General features: G+C 33.3%; 1 protein-coding gene across 1 annotated transcript in view; it reads left to right on the top strand.

Annotated features, from left to right (window-relative positions):
• DYNC2H1 (dynein cytoplasmic 2 heavy chain 1) overlaps positions 1–16,597 on the top strand; it is a 142,415-nt gene that overhangs the window by 38,569 nt on the left and 87,249 nt on the right. The window contains exons 49-62 of the mRNA XM_064718467.1: positions 901–1,149; positions 1,957–2,065; positions 3,062–3,175; positions 3,992–4,134; positions 4,853–4,934; positions 6,174–6,328; positions 7,207–7,344; positions 9,649–9,762; positions 10,909–11,069; positions 11,232–11,355; positions 11,975–12,096; positions 12,979–13,065; positions 14,442–14,568; positions 16,269–16,410. Coding sequence (XP_064574537.1) covers positions 901–1,149; positions 1,957–2,065; positions 3,062–3,175; positions 3,992–4,134; positions 4,853–4,934; positions 6,174–6,328; positions 7,207–7,344; positions 9,649–9,762; positions 10,909–11,069; positions 11,232–11,355; positions 11,975–12,096; positions 12,979–13,065; positions 14,442–14,568; positions 16,269–16,410 — 1,867 coding nt within the window. The remainder of the gene's footprint in view (positions 1–900; positions 1,150–1,956; positions 2,066–3,061; positions 3,176–3,991; positions 4,135–4,852; positions 4,935–6,173; positions 6,329–7,206; positions 7,345–9,648; positions 9,763–10,908; positions 11,070–11,231; positions 11,356–11,974; positions 12,097–12,978; positions 13,066–14,441; positions 14,569–16,268; positions 16,411–16,597) is intronic.

The raw sequence follows: 16,597 nt of genomic DNA, 5'->3' as shown, positions 1-16,597 counted from the left end.
TTTTGAGAAACATTTATGTCCATATATATTTGTGTATTGTTTGAGTACCTAAGTGTTTTACTAAATGATTTCTTTTTGAATTTGCAATATGGTTGCATACTTTTTGTTTGAAGAACTGCTGGAGATTTGGCATGCTTTTAAGCAGTTAAAGTACAAAAAAGTGAGCTTGATGAGGAAATGCAAACATTTTAACTCCTCTAAGCTATCTGATTTTTAGGATGAGAGTTTTGAGATTGTCACCCTTAGTCATAGTGTTTGATGGCATGTAGATGGGAATCTACCACCTCTCCTTAAGTGCCAACTTGTGACCAATACACTATATGGGAAATTATGAAATTCAATAGCCTCAGTAAGCAGGGAGTTTGTTGGTTTTGGTGGTTTTTTTTCCTGACTGCAGGATACATTGGGCTTCAAATATGGGGTTTTAATGAGTATAACAAGGTCGTAATTTAATCATAGGACCTGCTGTTGTGTGTCTTTCACTAGGAACTTCCATAATAAGCAATTATGCAGCAATTAGGTGCCTAAAACACTCTCCTGAGTTATTAATTAATCTGTAGTCAGAAACACAGCTCAGACTTCGTTCTGGTCCATTATTCAATTTTAATTAGTTCAGTGGTAGATTCCTATTTCAATATATCAAAGACTTCCAAGGTGTTCTGGTGCTGGGCATAGTATGATATGTTAATTTTTGATATATTTATTACTCATAAAGGGTATGTGAAGTTTCTAAATTCTGTGACAAAAATATTTTTTTTTCTGAATGAAGCCCAGTATGGTCTCTTAAGCTTTTAAGCCTTTCTTTTCTAAATGTTAAAAAGTTGGATGTTTGCATATCTCACTGCTTATATTTATTATTAGTGATCAGATTTTTTTCCTCTTTTTTTTTTTTTTTAATAGGGTATAATTCATTATGGACGAGACAAAAAAGAGATAGATATTTTACTGTTCCATGAAGTCCTCAGTTATATGTCCAAAGTGGACAGAGTGCTGAGTTTTCCTGGAGGATCACTTCTTTTAGCAGGACGGAGTGGTGTAGGTCGTCGGACAGTTACCTCTTTAGTCAGTCATATGCATGGAGCTGTGCTGATTACTCCCAAAATTTCCAGAGGTTATCAGCTGAAGCAGTTCAAAACTGATCTTAAATATGTAAGTCACTCAGTTTGATCTATTTTCTAATGCTGTAGGTGTATGTTAAAGAAAAAAAAAAGAACGTGGGAATTTTGAAGGACACCAAAGATTGTGGAAAAGAGATATTTTAAGAGAAGAAGAATGATAGTCTAAATGAAACAAGTAATTTTTTAGAAGTTCTCACTCTAGATGTGGATACTGTTCTTTAGAGTAACTAACTGAAAATCCTCTTTTTGGAATACCAGAGCTCTTTTTGGTTGTTGTAGAACTTAGAAATTTGAAGTTTATGTGAATATTTATGTGACAGGCTTTTTCATATATATATTTTCAGGTTGGTATTTACTTTTATTTTCTGTCTCTACTATGATCTTCCAGTTAACAGTAGTTAAATAAAGTGAAATTTTAGTTATTGGCGAAAGTATATATATTGTTTAAAACCAGATGCAAGCCTTGAATCAACAATTTCTCATTACCTTCAGCTATGCTAAAGAAAATTCTAGATCTTTGCCTATACAAAAGAGTGATACAATTCTATCATTGAGTAATATACAAAAATATACTTTATGAAAGAGCCTGGATTTAATTATTTTTTCATTACTAAGCTGTATCTAGGTAAAATGTTCCTTATATTTGATATCCCTTTTAACTGCCTGGAAATCTTTTGTAAATATATAATAGTGTAGATGCTATGGAGAAAATATGTCTGTAATATCTAGTCAAGGAAAGATTATGATCCATGCTAGTCCCTTCTAACTCAGGATATTGTATGATTATCATTCTCTTGTGGACCATACACTGAGGTTGAAATGTCTTCCCTGCTTCTAGGTGATGGAGCTTGCAGGCATTGAAGCCCAGCAGGTGGTATTGCTGCTGGAAGATTATCAGTTTGTTCATTCCACTTTCCTGGAGATGGTCAACAGTTTACTGTCCTCAGGTGAGTCAAGTCCAAAGAGTGTATGGTACTACTTTTACCACACAGACTTAGCTCAACGAGGCAGAATTAGATAATATTTTCTAACTTTATGTCTCTATCTGAAGTTTTAGATAGCTTTTTGTGCTGTTTTCGTTAGAGTACTTGTATGTAAGAACCTGACTCAAGGTCCACTTAGTTGTCCTTTAATTTACCCTACAGTACAGTGCTTTCAGTTCCTCTAATTCATTTCAAAGGAGTTCTTGATAACAGTGTAACAGCAGAATGAAAATGCATTCTACTCTTCTGCTTCCCTTCTATAATAAAACTCAAAACTGAGAGGTTTCCAATGCTTTACCAGATTGCATAGACTGAGTTCTTTTACTAAAGAGTCACCAGCAAAGCTCACTTTTCTGAAGGTAGTGGGATGATAAACAACAATAACAAATAACAAAAGTGACTTTATTTTAGTGTCCAGGCTTTGTTCCTGGATCAGCAAGAAGATCACTGAAGGACTGAGTCAAAGTTACTAAATTGTCATTTTGGAACTGCGGTAGTTTCAGAGCTGATTAATAAGAGCACCAGATTTTCCTGTCTCTCAGGTGCTACCCCAGATCTACCCCAAATCTTGATTATCCAGTGGTAAAACTTTATGTCTGAGGATCTGGATGACTACTCACTTTCATCTTCCTGTGTCCTGGTGTGTGACAGTTTGGTTTGATTTGTTTTGTATGCAGAACAGGGTCACTGTCTTTGGATAGGTTTGAAAGAGCCTTTTTCAAACACATTTCAGCAATATAAACAAAGTAGACTGTTAAATAGAATCACTGTAAGTTGTTTTTTTTTGTTTTCATGATATCGTGAAAAGAATTATTAAGAAAGTGGGATAATAGTCAAGAAAGTATAGAGGTGAAAACTATGAAATTTGAATTCTTTATACAGAGGATTCAAGGGAGAGCTTCAAAGCAATTTAAATAATTATAGTGTATTTTATCTGTCTCAAATTAATTTTTGAAATAGGAGAAGTTCCTGGGCTGTATAAAATAGAAGAATTAGAACCATTGCTATCTCCTCTGAAGGATCAAGCTTCGCAAGATGGATTTACAGGACCAATTTTCAACTACTTCACCTACCGTATGTCAACAGAGTTATAAGTTATAATTAAATATGAAGTTCAAAAAGTGATGTAATAATGGACTCAAATAATTTCTAACATAGTCTTTTTATTGTGTGCAGTCTTTGCTTTTAATTAGTAATCAAATAGCAGGCAGGAGTAATATTTGTGGTATTTGAGAGCGCAGAACCCTCAGCTGAAAATTTATTTTTCTGTCTGAAATTTTATATTGAATGTTGTACAAATGTTATGAAATCTGCTTTTGAAAGTAATTAGAAGGAAGAAGGCTTTTTTCCCATTATTTTCTGGTTTGTATGGCTTTTATTTATATTTGGTAAGAGAGATTTCTTCTATTGATCAATTATACCAAGAAATCACTTTGGATTCTGAGTAATTACAAGCAAATTTACAGATAGTTTTCTTAATTATTTGTGTTTTTTCCTTGGCCCAATGAGAAGATTAAATAGTTTAGAAATAAATCAAGGAATATGACTGAAAGAATACTGTCATAGTAGCCAGCCATGGAACTACTTCTGTTTGGTTCTATTGGTCTACATGAATTAGAATGAGAACTAGTGCTTTCTATTTAAATACTGCCAGCTCTTCAGAATTAAAAAATGCACTGTAGTATAGATAACAAGAATTCATGGTACTTAATAAGTTTCTACTTACAAACATTCCTTTCCTAGTGTGATTTGATGTTATAGGCTCTTTTTTTTTTTTCAGAAATTGCCTTTTGATAAGTATTTTAAAAAAAGTGAATTATGTTGTATTTGCATTAAAGCTACTGTCATGTAGTTAGATTTTATTTACTAAAAATGGTTGCATTTTCTTAGGGATCCAACAAAATCTGCATGTTGTCTTGATCATGGATTCTACCAATTTAAATTTCACAATAAACTGTGAAAGTAATCCAGCACTGTATAAGAAATGTCAGGTTTTATGGATGGAAACCTGGTCAGAAGACAGTATGAAAAAGGTAAGTTGCATTAATTGTGACTTACTTAAATTAGTATCTCTAAATATAACTGAGCTCTGGTGAATAAGGTCAAGTTATTTAAGGTTGTGAAGGAATAATTATCACTGTACCTATTTAATCCCTTTGTACACTTCTACAAAGATGGAAAATTCCACAGAACAGTGAAGTATTATTAGTATTGTTATTTTACCAGTAACATTATGTTTTCTTCTCTCTGTGGGCTGACTTGAACAACATGCTGACTACTATGACTCTGATCAAACACAGCATTTAAGAACAAAATATAGACTACAAGCAAAATGTTAAAGCCAGTTGTGTTTTGTTTGTGTGGCAAGGTTTTGGTGTCAGGTTGGCCTGCAGGGGTGACTTCTGTGAGAGGCTGCCAGAAGCTTTCCCCATGTCAGGTGGTGTTAATGCCAGCTAGCTCCAAGAAGGATGTGCTGCTGGCTGAGGCTGAGCCCAATAGCAGTGGTGGCAGTGCCTCTGGGTTAAATATGTTCCACTTGAGAGAATAGGAAGTTATCAGTGACATGGAAAGGCAGAATTTATCTTTCTAATGCTAAAAGTATTCTGTAGATTCCTTATTCTAAGTGTATCATTTTCAGTCTTTTCGAAAGAGAAACTAGATTGAAGGTTTGTGTTTTGGATGTTTAAAAATTTTAACTCAAAATGTCATTGTTTATAATTTTCATGCAAAAAAATTATGTGGCTTTTTTAGATACCTGAAATGCTTCTGTGTGATTCAGATGAACAAGAAAAGACTGGAAAAACGCATAAAGAAGTTAAGAAAAAACATTCAGGTAATATTTAAGTACACCTACTAGTTATTATTATTAAACACTTGATCGTGTGTTGGGCGTAGGTAATAAAATAGATACTTTAAGGATGTGTTTACCAGCATATTCATAGACGTTGCTGCTGTTCATGTGGCAGGCATTTTGCACAAGGGAGCATTAGTCTGGAACATACATCCTGGCTGATCAAATGCAGTCTCTTCTGTCACAAGTAGTCACTGTATATATTCAATTTTATACACTGATTTAGCTATATCTTGTTTTGGTCAGTGTCTTCCTTCTATGTGAATGTTATTTCACATTCTGAAAATTTGATGTTTTGAGAGTTTTTCAGTTTATATATTTCATTATTATTTTTGTAGATTTTCATTTTACTTTATTAATTTCAAAAACTCCTTTGTTGGAAGTAATGCCCGTTTTTCGGAATAATTAGTTTTTTCATAAAGCTTCAAATATAGTCATGTTAAAAAGAGTGTCTCAAACATAATCTAAGTGACCAATGCCAGCACTCACTTGCAGAACACTACTTTCAGCCACTTCCTATAAAAGTAGCACTTAGAGGTCATGGAGCTAACAGAATATAAGATGGTAAGTGGATCACTTGGAGTTTCTTGGTTTATATTGCTTTTTAATAGACCAATCAGAATAATGGGCAAAAATAGTATTTGGTGTTCACATTACCATCCCTCTTTATCCTAGATCATCATAATTAATCTAGGCCGCAGTGCTTATTGCAGGCATTCATTTATATATAGATATGCTCTAGCATTTTTTTCTTTTGTAGGGTAATGCAGTTTATTTTACAGTATCTTTGGGCTTTTTTTGAGAAACTGTTCAATAAACTGAATGACAGGAAAACCTTTTAGTTTGCTTATCATCAGAGATAAGGGAGAAGACAAAAACACATGGGCTTTATTTCTAAAACAGTCCCAAGTATTTTAAAATTCAATTTTTGTGGAAGTAGTTTCTTATAAGATTAGTCTTCAGTAGTCTGCAATTAATTTTGCTGGCTTTTCCAAATATCAAACAATTTCAGTGTATTTCCTTCTGAGAAATAGGCATTCCAAATGTGCTTATATGTTGTTTCCCTGAGAGTGCTATAAAAAAGTGTAGTCTTTTTGCTATTTTGAACACTCTTAATTCAAATCTTGAAAAGCAAGCATATTCCCTTTCTTTCTCTTAGTTATTTTAATGTGAGATAAAATTCAGTATAATTTTATCTGTACAACAAATGATGTTGTACAGGTCATTCTGATTTTCTGAAGTCATTTTTGGCAATCCACGAATCATGTAAAATGTACGGAGCAACACCCAGCAGGTATATGACATTCCTCCGTGTGTACAGTACCATCAACAGCAGTAAAAGAAGAGAGCTAATAAAAAGGCAGAACCACTTGCAGGTATGTGTTTAAAACCCTTAACATATGACTTTTCAATATATTCTTGCATTAGGAAATGTCTCTTCTATTAATGAGTTGTATCTGTTAGCATGGTAGTGTGATGTGTCCTCTATTGGCAAAATGTTCGTGCTGTGGTTTCAGGAGAGAAGTAGTATCAATCTAATTGCCCTTCTCTGTTCAAGTGCCTGAAGGAGTGAAAAGTGGTTTTCTTGTTTTTGTTTAAACTTTTCCTCGAGAATGTATCAGACTGGGCATGTTTTCTTGTTAAATGCTCTGATAAGTAAAGGTAATAATTTACTGGAAAATTAAAGATGTGTATTCTCAATCAAAATATCTTCCAGATAATTTTTTAAAATATATCTTGAAATATTGGTATTATATAATTAGTATTAGGTAAACAATGTAGAAAGTGTGAATAAAGAAAATAGTTAATTTTGAGCATAATTGAAACTTTATTTTATATATATGTTTTTTAGTGTTCAGCTATGTGGAATTCAGATAATCTATTTTATTTCATTCGGTTTAACTTTTATTGATTTGCTTTTAGGGGAGATATAGTTACATTGAGTTAATATCAGTTAACTGAAATGCTATTGAATTACTGGGAAAAAGATTATATGCTAGCTGTTGTTTCATTTAAAGTTTATTATTTTGAGATTTTTTTATCTTCTAGCTGTAGCAATAGATCTTAGAGAGACACAGCTAGAACTACCAGATCTAAATTTTAGGTTAAATAGTATCAAGAAAATGTGAAAAGCAATTAAAAAAAAAGATTAGTCTACATTACTCTTTGTTTGTCCACACTGTTTGTAGCATATGTTAATTTAAATTCACTTCAAATTTGTTCCTAAATATTTGCTTCGTATAAACCTTTATAGGCAGGTGTTTCAAAGCTGAATGAAGCTAAAGCCCTGGTAGATGAACTGAACAGGAAGGCTGGAGAACAAAGCATTTTGCTCAAAACGAAGCAGGATGAAGCTGATGCTGCTCTTCAAGAAATTACAATATCTATGCAGGTGGGTATACAATCACATCAAAAGTAGGGAAAAAAAAGGCAAAAAAGCTGGTTTTTTATCTTTGGTCTCTGTAACTGCCTATGTTTTGTGTTCTTTTCAACTGTTACAAACCTGATGCATTTACCAGAATTTACCTAAGGGAAGGCATGAGCCCAGAGGCTTGAATAAAGTTGCAACAGGACGGAGTATTATGTAATTTAAATCTGGTTAGAACTGGTTGAGTAGGAAGAGATCAGTGCAAGTTTTGTACCTGAGTAATGTTCACTGTTGTAATTTAGTCTGTCTGAAAGTTTTCCTAGAACTTTGTTAATCCAAACTGATGGCTTTTATGTTTATCTCAGATAGGAAATTTCAATGAAGTACTTACAAGTAGCACTATTTTAAGTAACAAATACCGGGAATTAAATTTTTGAACTATTAGAAAATATGTATTTCATGAGGTCTGGTTCTCAGAAGTTAACATCAGAGAAGGTTAGATAATGTCTTTATATTCATCACTCTTTGAATTTTTATTCTTTAGCTCAGAGGGAGATTTTCTTTTCAAAATTCTGTAATTTTCTTCAGTAGTGTTTTCTCAGTCAAGTAAAATAATTTTATAGACAATAGGTCTCTACATTGATACTTCCTGGAATTATAAATGTAGGATAAACTGTAATGAGTCTACTGTCACTACACTGTTGTTTGTTTTTTCCTTTTTTGGTTACTGTTTAATCTGGTTAGTCAGAAGTTTGATGTCAAAGACATTTTCTGTATGCAGTAGAATAAATGCCTAGTCTTTCATTTGTTTCACAATGCTTTAAAGGTGCATTACTTCCATTCTTTGTAAGTCTCTTCCTATGTAGGCAGTTTTTAATATTTTTAGGCTCCATCTGTCTGTAGTACATGAATTTGAATAATAATGATTGGCTTGGTGTATTGATGATTTCAGTTTTAAATGTGCATCTGCTGTTGTCCAGTAGAGTTACAGGTGTGTGGGTAGCACATGCTACGCCGTGGGAGAAAATCAAAGGATAGGCCAAAAGCAATGAAACACGATGGCCTCACTGACATCAGAAAAATGACAGGGAAAATCTGATTATTTAGATTAGCATAAAGTATAGGTGCCCTCTAATATTTTAATGTCACTTCAAATGATCTAGCTTATATAACAGAGAGAGCTCTAATACATAGAGACTCTTCTAATCTCCTTTCAGAGAAAAGCTTTTGACCTACAACTGAATGTTAAGGTTTTCTTATTCAGAGCAATCATTCAGTACATGTTTATTTGCATGAAATGTCTAATCTAGTTTTATGTAGCTAATGTTTTATGGATTTGGATGTGATCTTCAATAATATGCTGATCTGTAGCTCGGGTTAAGTGCTCAAAGGATTATTATTATTTTAAGATTTTTTCTGTTTTTAATGCATCTGTTACCTTCTGCTACAGCTTCAACTCGACAATTGCTGGTGATGATAATGTGTTATATACTGAAAAAAGAAACTCTGGGCTTTGCTGTCTTTATCTTTTAGATGATCTGAGCCTAGAGTACTGATATTTTATGTTATACTTTTATCCTCAATGAATAAAAAAAACCTTTTAAAGTCCTTTCCACTGGGGTTTTATATACTAGATATTAATTGTTGTACTGAAGTGTTTAGGATTCCTGAAGATGGCTAATAGCTACTGTCTGCCTGTAGACCCTGGTAAGTCGAGTACAAGCCCAGAAAAAAAAGTGTAAACCTAAACAATTTACAATATAAATGTATGACATAAGACAGTTATCCTTACAAACAGATTGGTACGAAATTCCAAGTAAAGAATCCCTACCATGATTAGGAATTCTAGCTAATAAGCTATAGTTCCAATACTGCTGCTTTTATGGACATGGATAGAAAAAGAGTATTTTAATGGCACGGTGAAAGAAATTGAAAATGAAATGGGATCAGGACAAAGACAGTGAAAGGAAAATAGTATTTTCAAATGTAATAAGAATGTTACAGAGGCGTCAGCCTTATCCTTTTAGAAGAAGGCTGACATAGAAATGTAAAATCAGAAGGAAGGGGGAAAAAAGTCATAATGAGCATCACAGATAGAGGTACAGATCTGATCTGTGGTAAAGAAAGGGAAGGACACACAGTAAAATCAAATTATGCTTATTCCATGTAGTTTATTTACTTGGCCAGCCTGCCTGATATCAAATACACTCAGCTATTTTATTGTAATTGGTATTGTGCAAATTATTATAATGAAGACTAAAAGAAATAAGAGACCTAAAGGAATAAAATCTGTGTAAATTTGCAAGCTAAAGGATTTTTTTTTTACAGAGTGCTAGTGAGCAAAAAGCGGAAATGGAAAAAATAAAACAACGAATAGCAGAAGAGGCTGCAGAAATAGAACATAGAAAAAGAAAAATTGAAGATGAACTGAAAGAGGTTCAGGTAAGAGCTGATAAGGAAAAGTAATATTTTGCACTCTGATTTTATCTGACTTATGTCCTGCTGTGCAAAATAGTTTTGCAGAATTTATCCCTGCAATTCATAAATTTTACTCTAAATTATTTTGATCTTAGAACTTTTATGCATTAGAAAACAGTATGCCATGTGGTAAATAGAGATTGTCATTCTGGCATTTGTGTTCTGTTAAGTAGTAATTACAGAAAGAAAGGCAAGCCAAATCTTTACTTCACCTGCTGCCATGCTCTCCAGCTCAGTTCTGCTGATTTTATGTACTATTTTACAATTACTCATATTTTATATAAACCAACTCAATTACTTTGCTTTGATCAAGCTGGTAATATAGGGCTTTGTATGATCAGCTGAACGGACATAGTTTAGTGGGAGATAATTTACAGTTATTCCTAAATCCTGAAAAGTGTATATCTAATGATGATACAGCAAATTGCTTGTTTTAGAGATTTTACAGCTGTTAGGCATCAGATTTTTTGGGAAGTATGTGTGTTCACTCATTGCTTTTAGTCTGTATTTTTCATACCATGCATTTTAAATTTATACTAAAGATTAAGAGAACAGTACAACAACTTAATTTTTTTTCTTTTAAATGTTATAGGTACCAAGGAATTATATCCTTGTATTGAAAGAGACATAGAACTACAGGATTAGACCCATTCTGTGGTCTTTGATAAATATGAAGGATGTGCAAGGTGTGCACAGTCTTTAATGATAATCTGTAACTTTGTTTCATCACCATTTTGTTGCTTTGTTGATAAGGGTGAAGGATTTGTTTAGCTACTGGAAATAGAAAGCTGTTGTGGCCTGTACTTCTATGGATATTTACAAAGAGATCCCCAGTCATGCTTATAAATAGTAGTTAGCATCATTATTAAAAGCTACCTGTATCACAATGTCAAGATTATATGATACTGTTTTATATGGAAGTAAACTTATTATCACTTAGTAAATACATGGCAATTTTTTAGTAACTTGTAAACATGAATCTGCATCAATGTTCGTTTCATAGGTAATAAAGTATTAAAAAAGAACAAGAAATTGTGTTGAAACTGGAATGGGAAATGCTCAGTTTCTCATATGCTCATCTCTCTTTTTAATGTATTTTCATGTTTTAAGCCATTGGTTACTGAAGCTAAATTGGCTGTTGGAAATATAAAGCCAGAGGCTTTGTTAGAAATCCGGTCACTACGGATGCCCCCTGACATAATCAGAGACATTCTAGAGGGAGTTCTGCGCCTGATGGGGATTTTTGATACATCATGGGTGAGCATGAAGAGGTAAGAATTTTATTTAACCTTTAAAATTAAACATTAATTTACCATATGAATTACTTTCTATTGAATTCAGGAATCTTGGGCTCAGAATTCCTCGGTTTCATATAGAAGTAACCTTTGTAACATTTGTTTCTTCTTTACTTATTGATTTAATTCTTTACACAGTTTCTTGGCCAAAAGAAGTGTAAGGGAGGACATAGGATCATTTGATGCCCGTAATATTCCAAAAGAAATACGAGCAAGTGTTGAAGAACTTCTTTCTAAAAACAGAGCATCTTTTGATCCAAAGGTAATTCCTAATTGCCTTACGTCAAATGAAAACAAGACCTAAAAAAGACCAAAAGAAAAGACACAATTGCCTGGTTTGCCAGCAAAATTTTTAGGATGAACTTCAGTTAGAGAAAAAGTGATGAATTCTGCTTATCAAATTTGTCAGTATAAACAGATGAAGGTGTAGCAGAGATTACTCTGTTACATACTGCCTCCTGAAGTGAAAATTTGGTTGGTGTGTGTGAAGGGATGGGGTAAGAAGTCATTATGGAGTTGAGTACTCAAATATTTTTATACTGCTATAAAGTAAAACTCAGACCAAGGAATTCTAACTGGCTCCCTTGGCGTCCTTGTACCAGTAAGAGTCTAATAAATCATTCATTGATTTAAAACTTGTTAATTTCAGTTTAGCTTCATAGTTGTAAAAATATCCACTGTGGTTTTTTACATGGATTGATGGCCTTCAATATAATCTTAGTAACAATTTAAAAGATTAGTTCATTAGAAGAGTTGGCTTATTAGCATATTTAAGTTGGTAACTAGAAAATCTGTTGCTGTTACTTATCCTGTATTTATCTCTTCTATGTTATACTTCAAGGACTTTCTTATAACAACTTTACTTGTACTGAATGTTTCAGAATGCTAAACGAGCCAGTGCTGCAGCTGCTCCATTAGCAGCTTGGGTGAATGCCAACATCCAGTATTCCCATGTCTTAGAACGAATTCAGCCTTTGGAAAAAGAAAAGGCTGGCTTGGAAGCGTAAGTTAGACTCTATTACAAAATCAGTGATTTTAATTCAAATGGTGATGGGTGAAACTGAGGCTGCCAAGGAGGAATTTGAGTATGAGGAAAGGCTTCTTTACTTGAGGGTGACAGAGCGCTGGAACAAGGTGCCAGAGAGGTTATGGAGTCTCCTCCTCTGATAGTAAAATTGTGCCTGATCATGATCCTGCTTTAGCAGGGGGTTGGACTAGATGATCTCCAGAGGTAATTTCCATCCCTTATCATTCTGGGATTCTGTGTGAATTGAAGTTTATTAAAAACAAATGATAAAAGATAACCTCATACAGAGGCAATAAAATGTACATACTGAGACAGAAGAAGTAAGTGTGCAATAGTTTCTTTTTCCTGGAAGCTAAATCTTGGATGCTTTTTGTACAGTCATGAGTTACCTGTCTCAGCTGAATACTGTCAGAACGGTGAATACTGTTCACTAACCATCACAGATATGCTTAAAATGTATTCTCTCAGTGAAACCCATGCTATTTTATGAGGTATACAGTTCCTCTTTTTCAGTCATGTACTGAGCATTATCAGTTTCTCCTTAGGATCAGAAAGATAAGACATAGTCCTGTGACCATCCATAACCTGAGGAATCTGTACTGATTATTTTTCCAGGTCTTAAAATTCTGTATGAGAAGAATTTGTTCTGATCTTTAGGATTGGGGTGTTTGGTTTCCGTTTTAAAAACTATGTGATGAGAAGTACTCAAAGCTTTTACATGTGAAAAATGTATATTTCAATATAAAACACAATGAAGAACATCTTTGAACTATCTCTATGCAAATTATTTTCCTGTTAGATTTACTCTTTTTTTTCCCTTGGTTCCATAGTCTTAAAATAATTGTTACATTTTTCTAGTAATCTCAAGAAAACTGAAGACAGAAAACGAAAGTTAGAGGATCTTCTGAACTCTGTTGGTCAAAAAGTATTGGAACTGAAAGACAAGTAAGTTGGGTGTGTTTATTTCAAGATATAAATAAAAAGCATGCATGATTTTACAGTATGAATAATGAATTTTATCTAAGGAAATGTAACTTCCTGTCCTGCAAGATATTTACATCAGAATTAGTGATGCTTTGGCGATCTGTACTCTCAATGGAGATAAATATTGTTAGATCACAATTCATCTCCTTGATCAGATGAAGTAAATGCTCCTTAAAAGTATCTGCTTCTCTCTGCTGAATGTGTTGGTAGCCTTTATTGGAGGCATTGTAGATGTCAAAGGGAAACAGAGTGTTTATCACCTGAATCACAGAGGACTTCAATGACTTCTTAGGACTTTGGAAACATTCCTATACAAAACTTCTATTGATCACAGCTTGAAGAGAAGCAGTATTTCTTTTAGGATGGCCTACTTTTCTGACAGTTAGCTAGTTAGCTCTCTCCTTTTTTCTTAGCCTCTCATCAAGTACATGACTCACAGAGGCATAAAAATAGATCTGATAAACAGTTATACTTTCTCCAGATTCTGTTTAATCCAAGTTTTTCAGTTTGATGTTTTTATTAGGTACTTAGTATAGGAGATACTTTGCAACCTGACATATGTACATATTACTAAAAGTCATGTTTTGTGGTCTGCAAAGAAAAAAACCAATAATTATTGAATTATTGTAAATCAACTATACAGTGATTTGTTAGATTAATTAAATACTATATATTGGAATTAAATATTTAATATTATAATTATATATTACATATTTATAAAGTAATAAATATATTACTTTGAATAGGTGAATTAAATGTATTAATTATTTTATATATTAATCAAACTAAATAGATACTGAACAGTGTGAAATAATACCTAAAACATGCCTGTTTTTTGGTCATGTTCTTACTTCATATTAGTTTACAAAATAGACTACTGTGAATTAAACTGGAGTCATACATGTGAATTATTAATTCTATTTTTTAAACATTTGATAGATAAAATTTACCAAATAGTTACAAATGTATGTTATGGCATTGAGCCTGCTGTTGTCCTGACTACATGCAGAACAAAGGTTTACACAATCACTAAAATTGCCAGGCTGTTTAAGCAGAAGAAGGAATGATTTTCAGACATTATAGTCTGTATTTCAAATCAATTTTTAAATCTCACCTGTGCATCCATCTAGATTTTGTTAGCTAAAAGTCTAACAAGCCCATCTACCAATTAGAAGCAGAAGGTATAAAAAAAAAAAAAAGAACTATTGCAGTTGTGTTCTTTGATAACAATAAGCCAGGCATTCATGAAAAATTCAGTCAGTTAAAGTTCCTTGAAAATAACTCTTGGTAAGTTTAGTAGTTCATGATGGCAATTACAAAGAGTATTTGTTTTGCAGGTTCCAGAATAGAACAACAGAAGCAACAAAACTTGAAGCAGAACTAAGTAAAGCACAGAAAACGTTGAAAGCTGCGGAGGTGCTGATAAATCAACTTGATAGGGAGCACAAAAGATGGAGCACTCAGGTTAGTGAAAATTTTCAAAACTACATCTTATAGCTGATAAGTTGAAAATACAGTTTTGCACTGCTTGGAGAATGTGAGTTACTGTCATTATGCCTTTCTCCCAGTGCACATTTTTTGATTTCTCATTAGAAAATAAAGCTTTAATTTTTTCTGAAACTTCTTTTTACTTCATCATACTTATAACCTTGCTATGTGTAAAACTCCCCCAATATTGTATTTCAATGAAAACATACAAAATTCTGTGCTGGTTTTCAATCCCAAGAATGAAATTGTTATGATGGCTGAACATGTCAGCAGTTGGACTCTCCAAGGTAAGATACAGCCAAAGGGACAGATTTTATACAATTACAGTCTTAAAATGTATCACCTTCATGGCATTTGTGTTGTAAATGTGCATATAGGTATACCCAAAATGTTGTTTTTGCTTTTGAAGTCTTCACTTTAACACTTGAAACTTTTCTGCTGCTGAAGCAGGGAAGGTAAGCATGTCTTACTTGCTCAAATGGTATATTTGAGAGAAACTGACAAGTCTTGGAGACACAGATCCTTCTACAGTCTGAAACAGAAAGGAGAATCTGAAGATACCTATAAGCTGAAAACAGCTGTCACCTCCAGAAAGCCCTTAAGTAACTTTCATGGGTCAGAAGATCATAATTCAGAAGAAATCTTCATGCAGAGATACATAATTCTGTGTCTCCACTGATACCGAAAAAAGCCTCAGCAATCAGACTAAAGGCCTGCATTTTGGAGAACCAAAGTTAAAATCAGATGAATCCTTCTTGTAGGTTGACCACCATTCTGGAAAAATTGGGAAGATTTTCCTCTGAAATTAGCTTTATATAGAGCTACCTGCTATAGTAAGGATTGAGTATATTTGAACTCCAGTGTTTAAGTGCTTCTAAAAGTGGTTCCTCACAGTTTTTCATTTTGGTACATTAGAAAATTCAGACTATCTGTTAATGGTATGCTGTAGATTAAACTGGCAAATAGATAAATTAGGAACTCATCCCATAATGACGACAGTAAAAAGGCAGTGTTTCTTTCCCTTTAAAGTGAAGAAGAACCAATAAAAATTTGCCTTTATTTTGTGTATCAGCATTTATTTTTAATGTAAATTTGATTAAAGTAAAATGACAGGACTTTGAAACCAATTATGGCAGTCGCATATGATGTTGATGCACTGTATTTTTCTTCAAAATACTGAAACATTTCAGAACAGAGTTGATTTAGTGCAGATAAATTATCTGAAGATATATGATAAATTTATTTTTATCATGTAAGTGTGCAGTGAGTAGCAATAAGTATAAAAGTTGCACATAGTATTTATTGTCTGTATACATATTGTAAGTTAAACTTACAGCCTGACTGTGACTAGGATCACACATTTCTTATCTTTCTTACTATAATACTATTTATCCATTGGCTTATAAGTTGAACTGTTCATCAAGTTCATGGATTTTTATCAGCTACATTTTCAGAAATATCTGTGCATGCTCTAGCCCCGAGCTGAAAGGAATTTATCCCATACTTCCATGTGTCTTAGCTAGGTATAGATTTCTGAAATGCAAGAAGAGAAACTCTCTCAACTGTATTACCAATGGCAGGCAAACTTAATTCTGACATTTTAGTAACTGATGAGATGTATTAATGCAGTTTATGTTTGCAAAACCCCTATACTTTCTGTACTTCCTTTTTTGAAGGTGTCAGAGATAACAGATGACCTGGCAACGCTGCCTAAAAGAGCTCAGTTAGCAGCTGCATTTATTACATATCTTTCTGCTGCTCCGGAGGATCAGAGGAAAAACAGCTTGGATGAATGGACCAAATCAGCCGGCCTTGAAAGTAATTTTGTGTGTGTGTTTGTCAGTGTCTGCATGCAAGTAATTAAGCTTGATTGTGGCAGTGAGAAATGCCAGTGAGTTCTAATGAACTGTCTCAATTGTCTTTGTACTCCCAAATGAGAAGAGATGTTTTCTTACTCAATAAATATTTCTAGATACCGACACACAATTTCTTAGAATCATTCTAT

This window comes from Zonotrichia leucophrys, chromosome 1 (genome assembly GCF_028769735.1).
Source record: "Zonotrichia leucophrys gambelii isolate GWCS_2022_RI chromosome 1, RI_Zleu_2.0, whole genome shotgun sequence".
Classification (NCBI taxonomy): Eukaryota; Metazoa; Chordata; class Aves; order Passeriformes; family Passerellidae; genus Zonotrichia; species Zonotrichia leucophrys.
The sequence above is the reverse complement of the archived record's forward strand: the minus strand, read 5'-3'. Positions and strand labels throughout refer to the sequence as shown.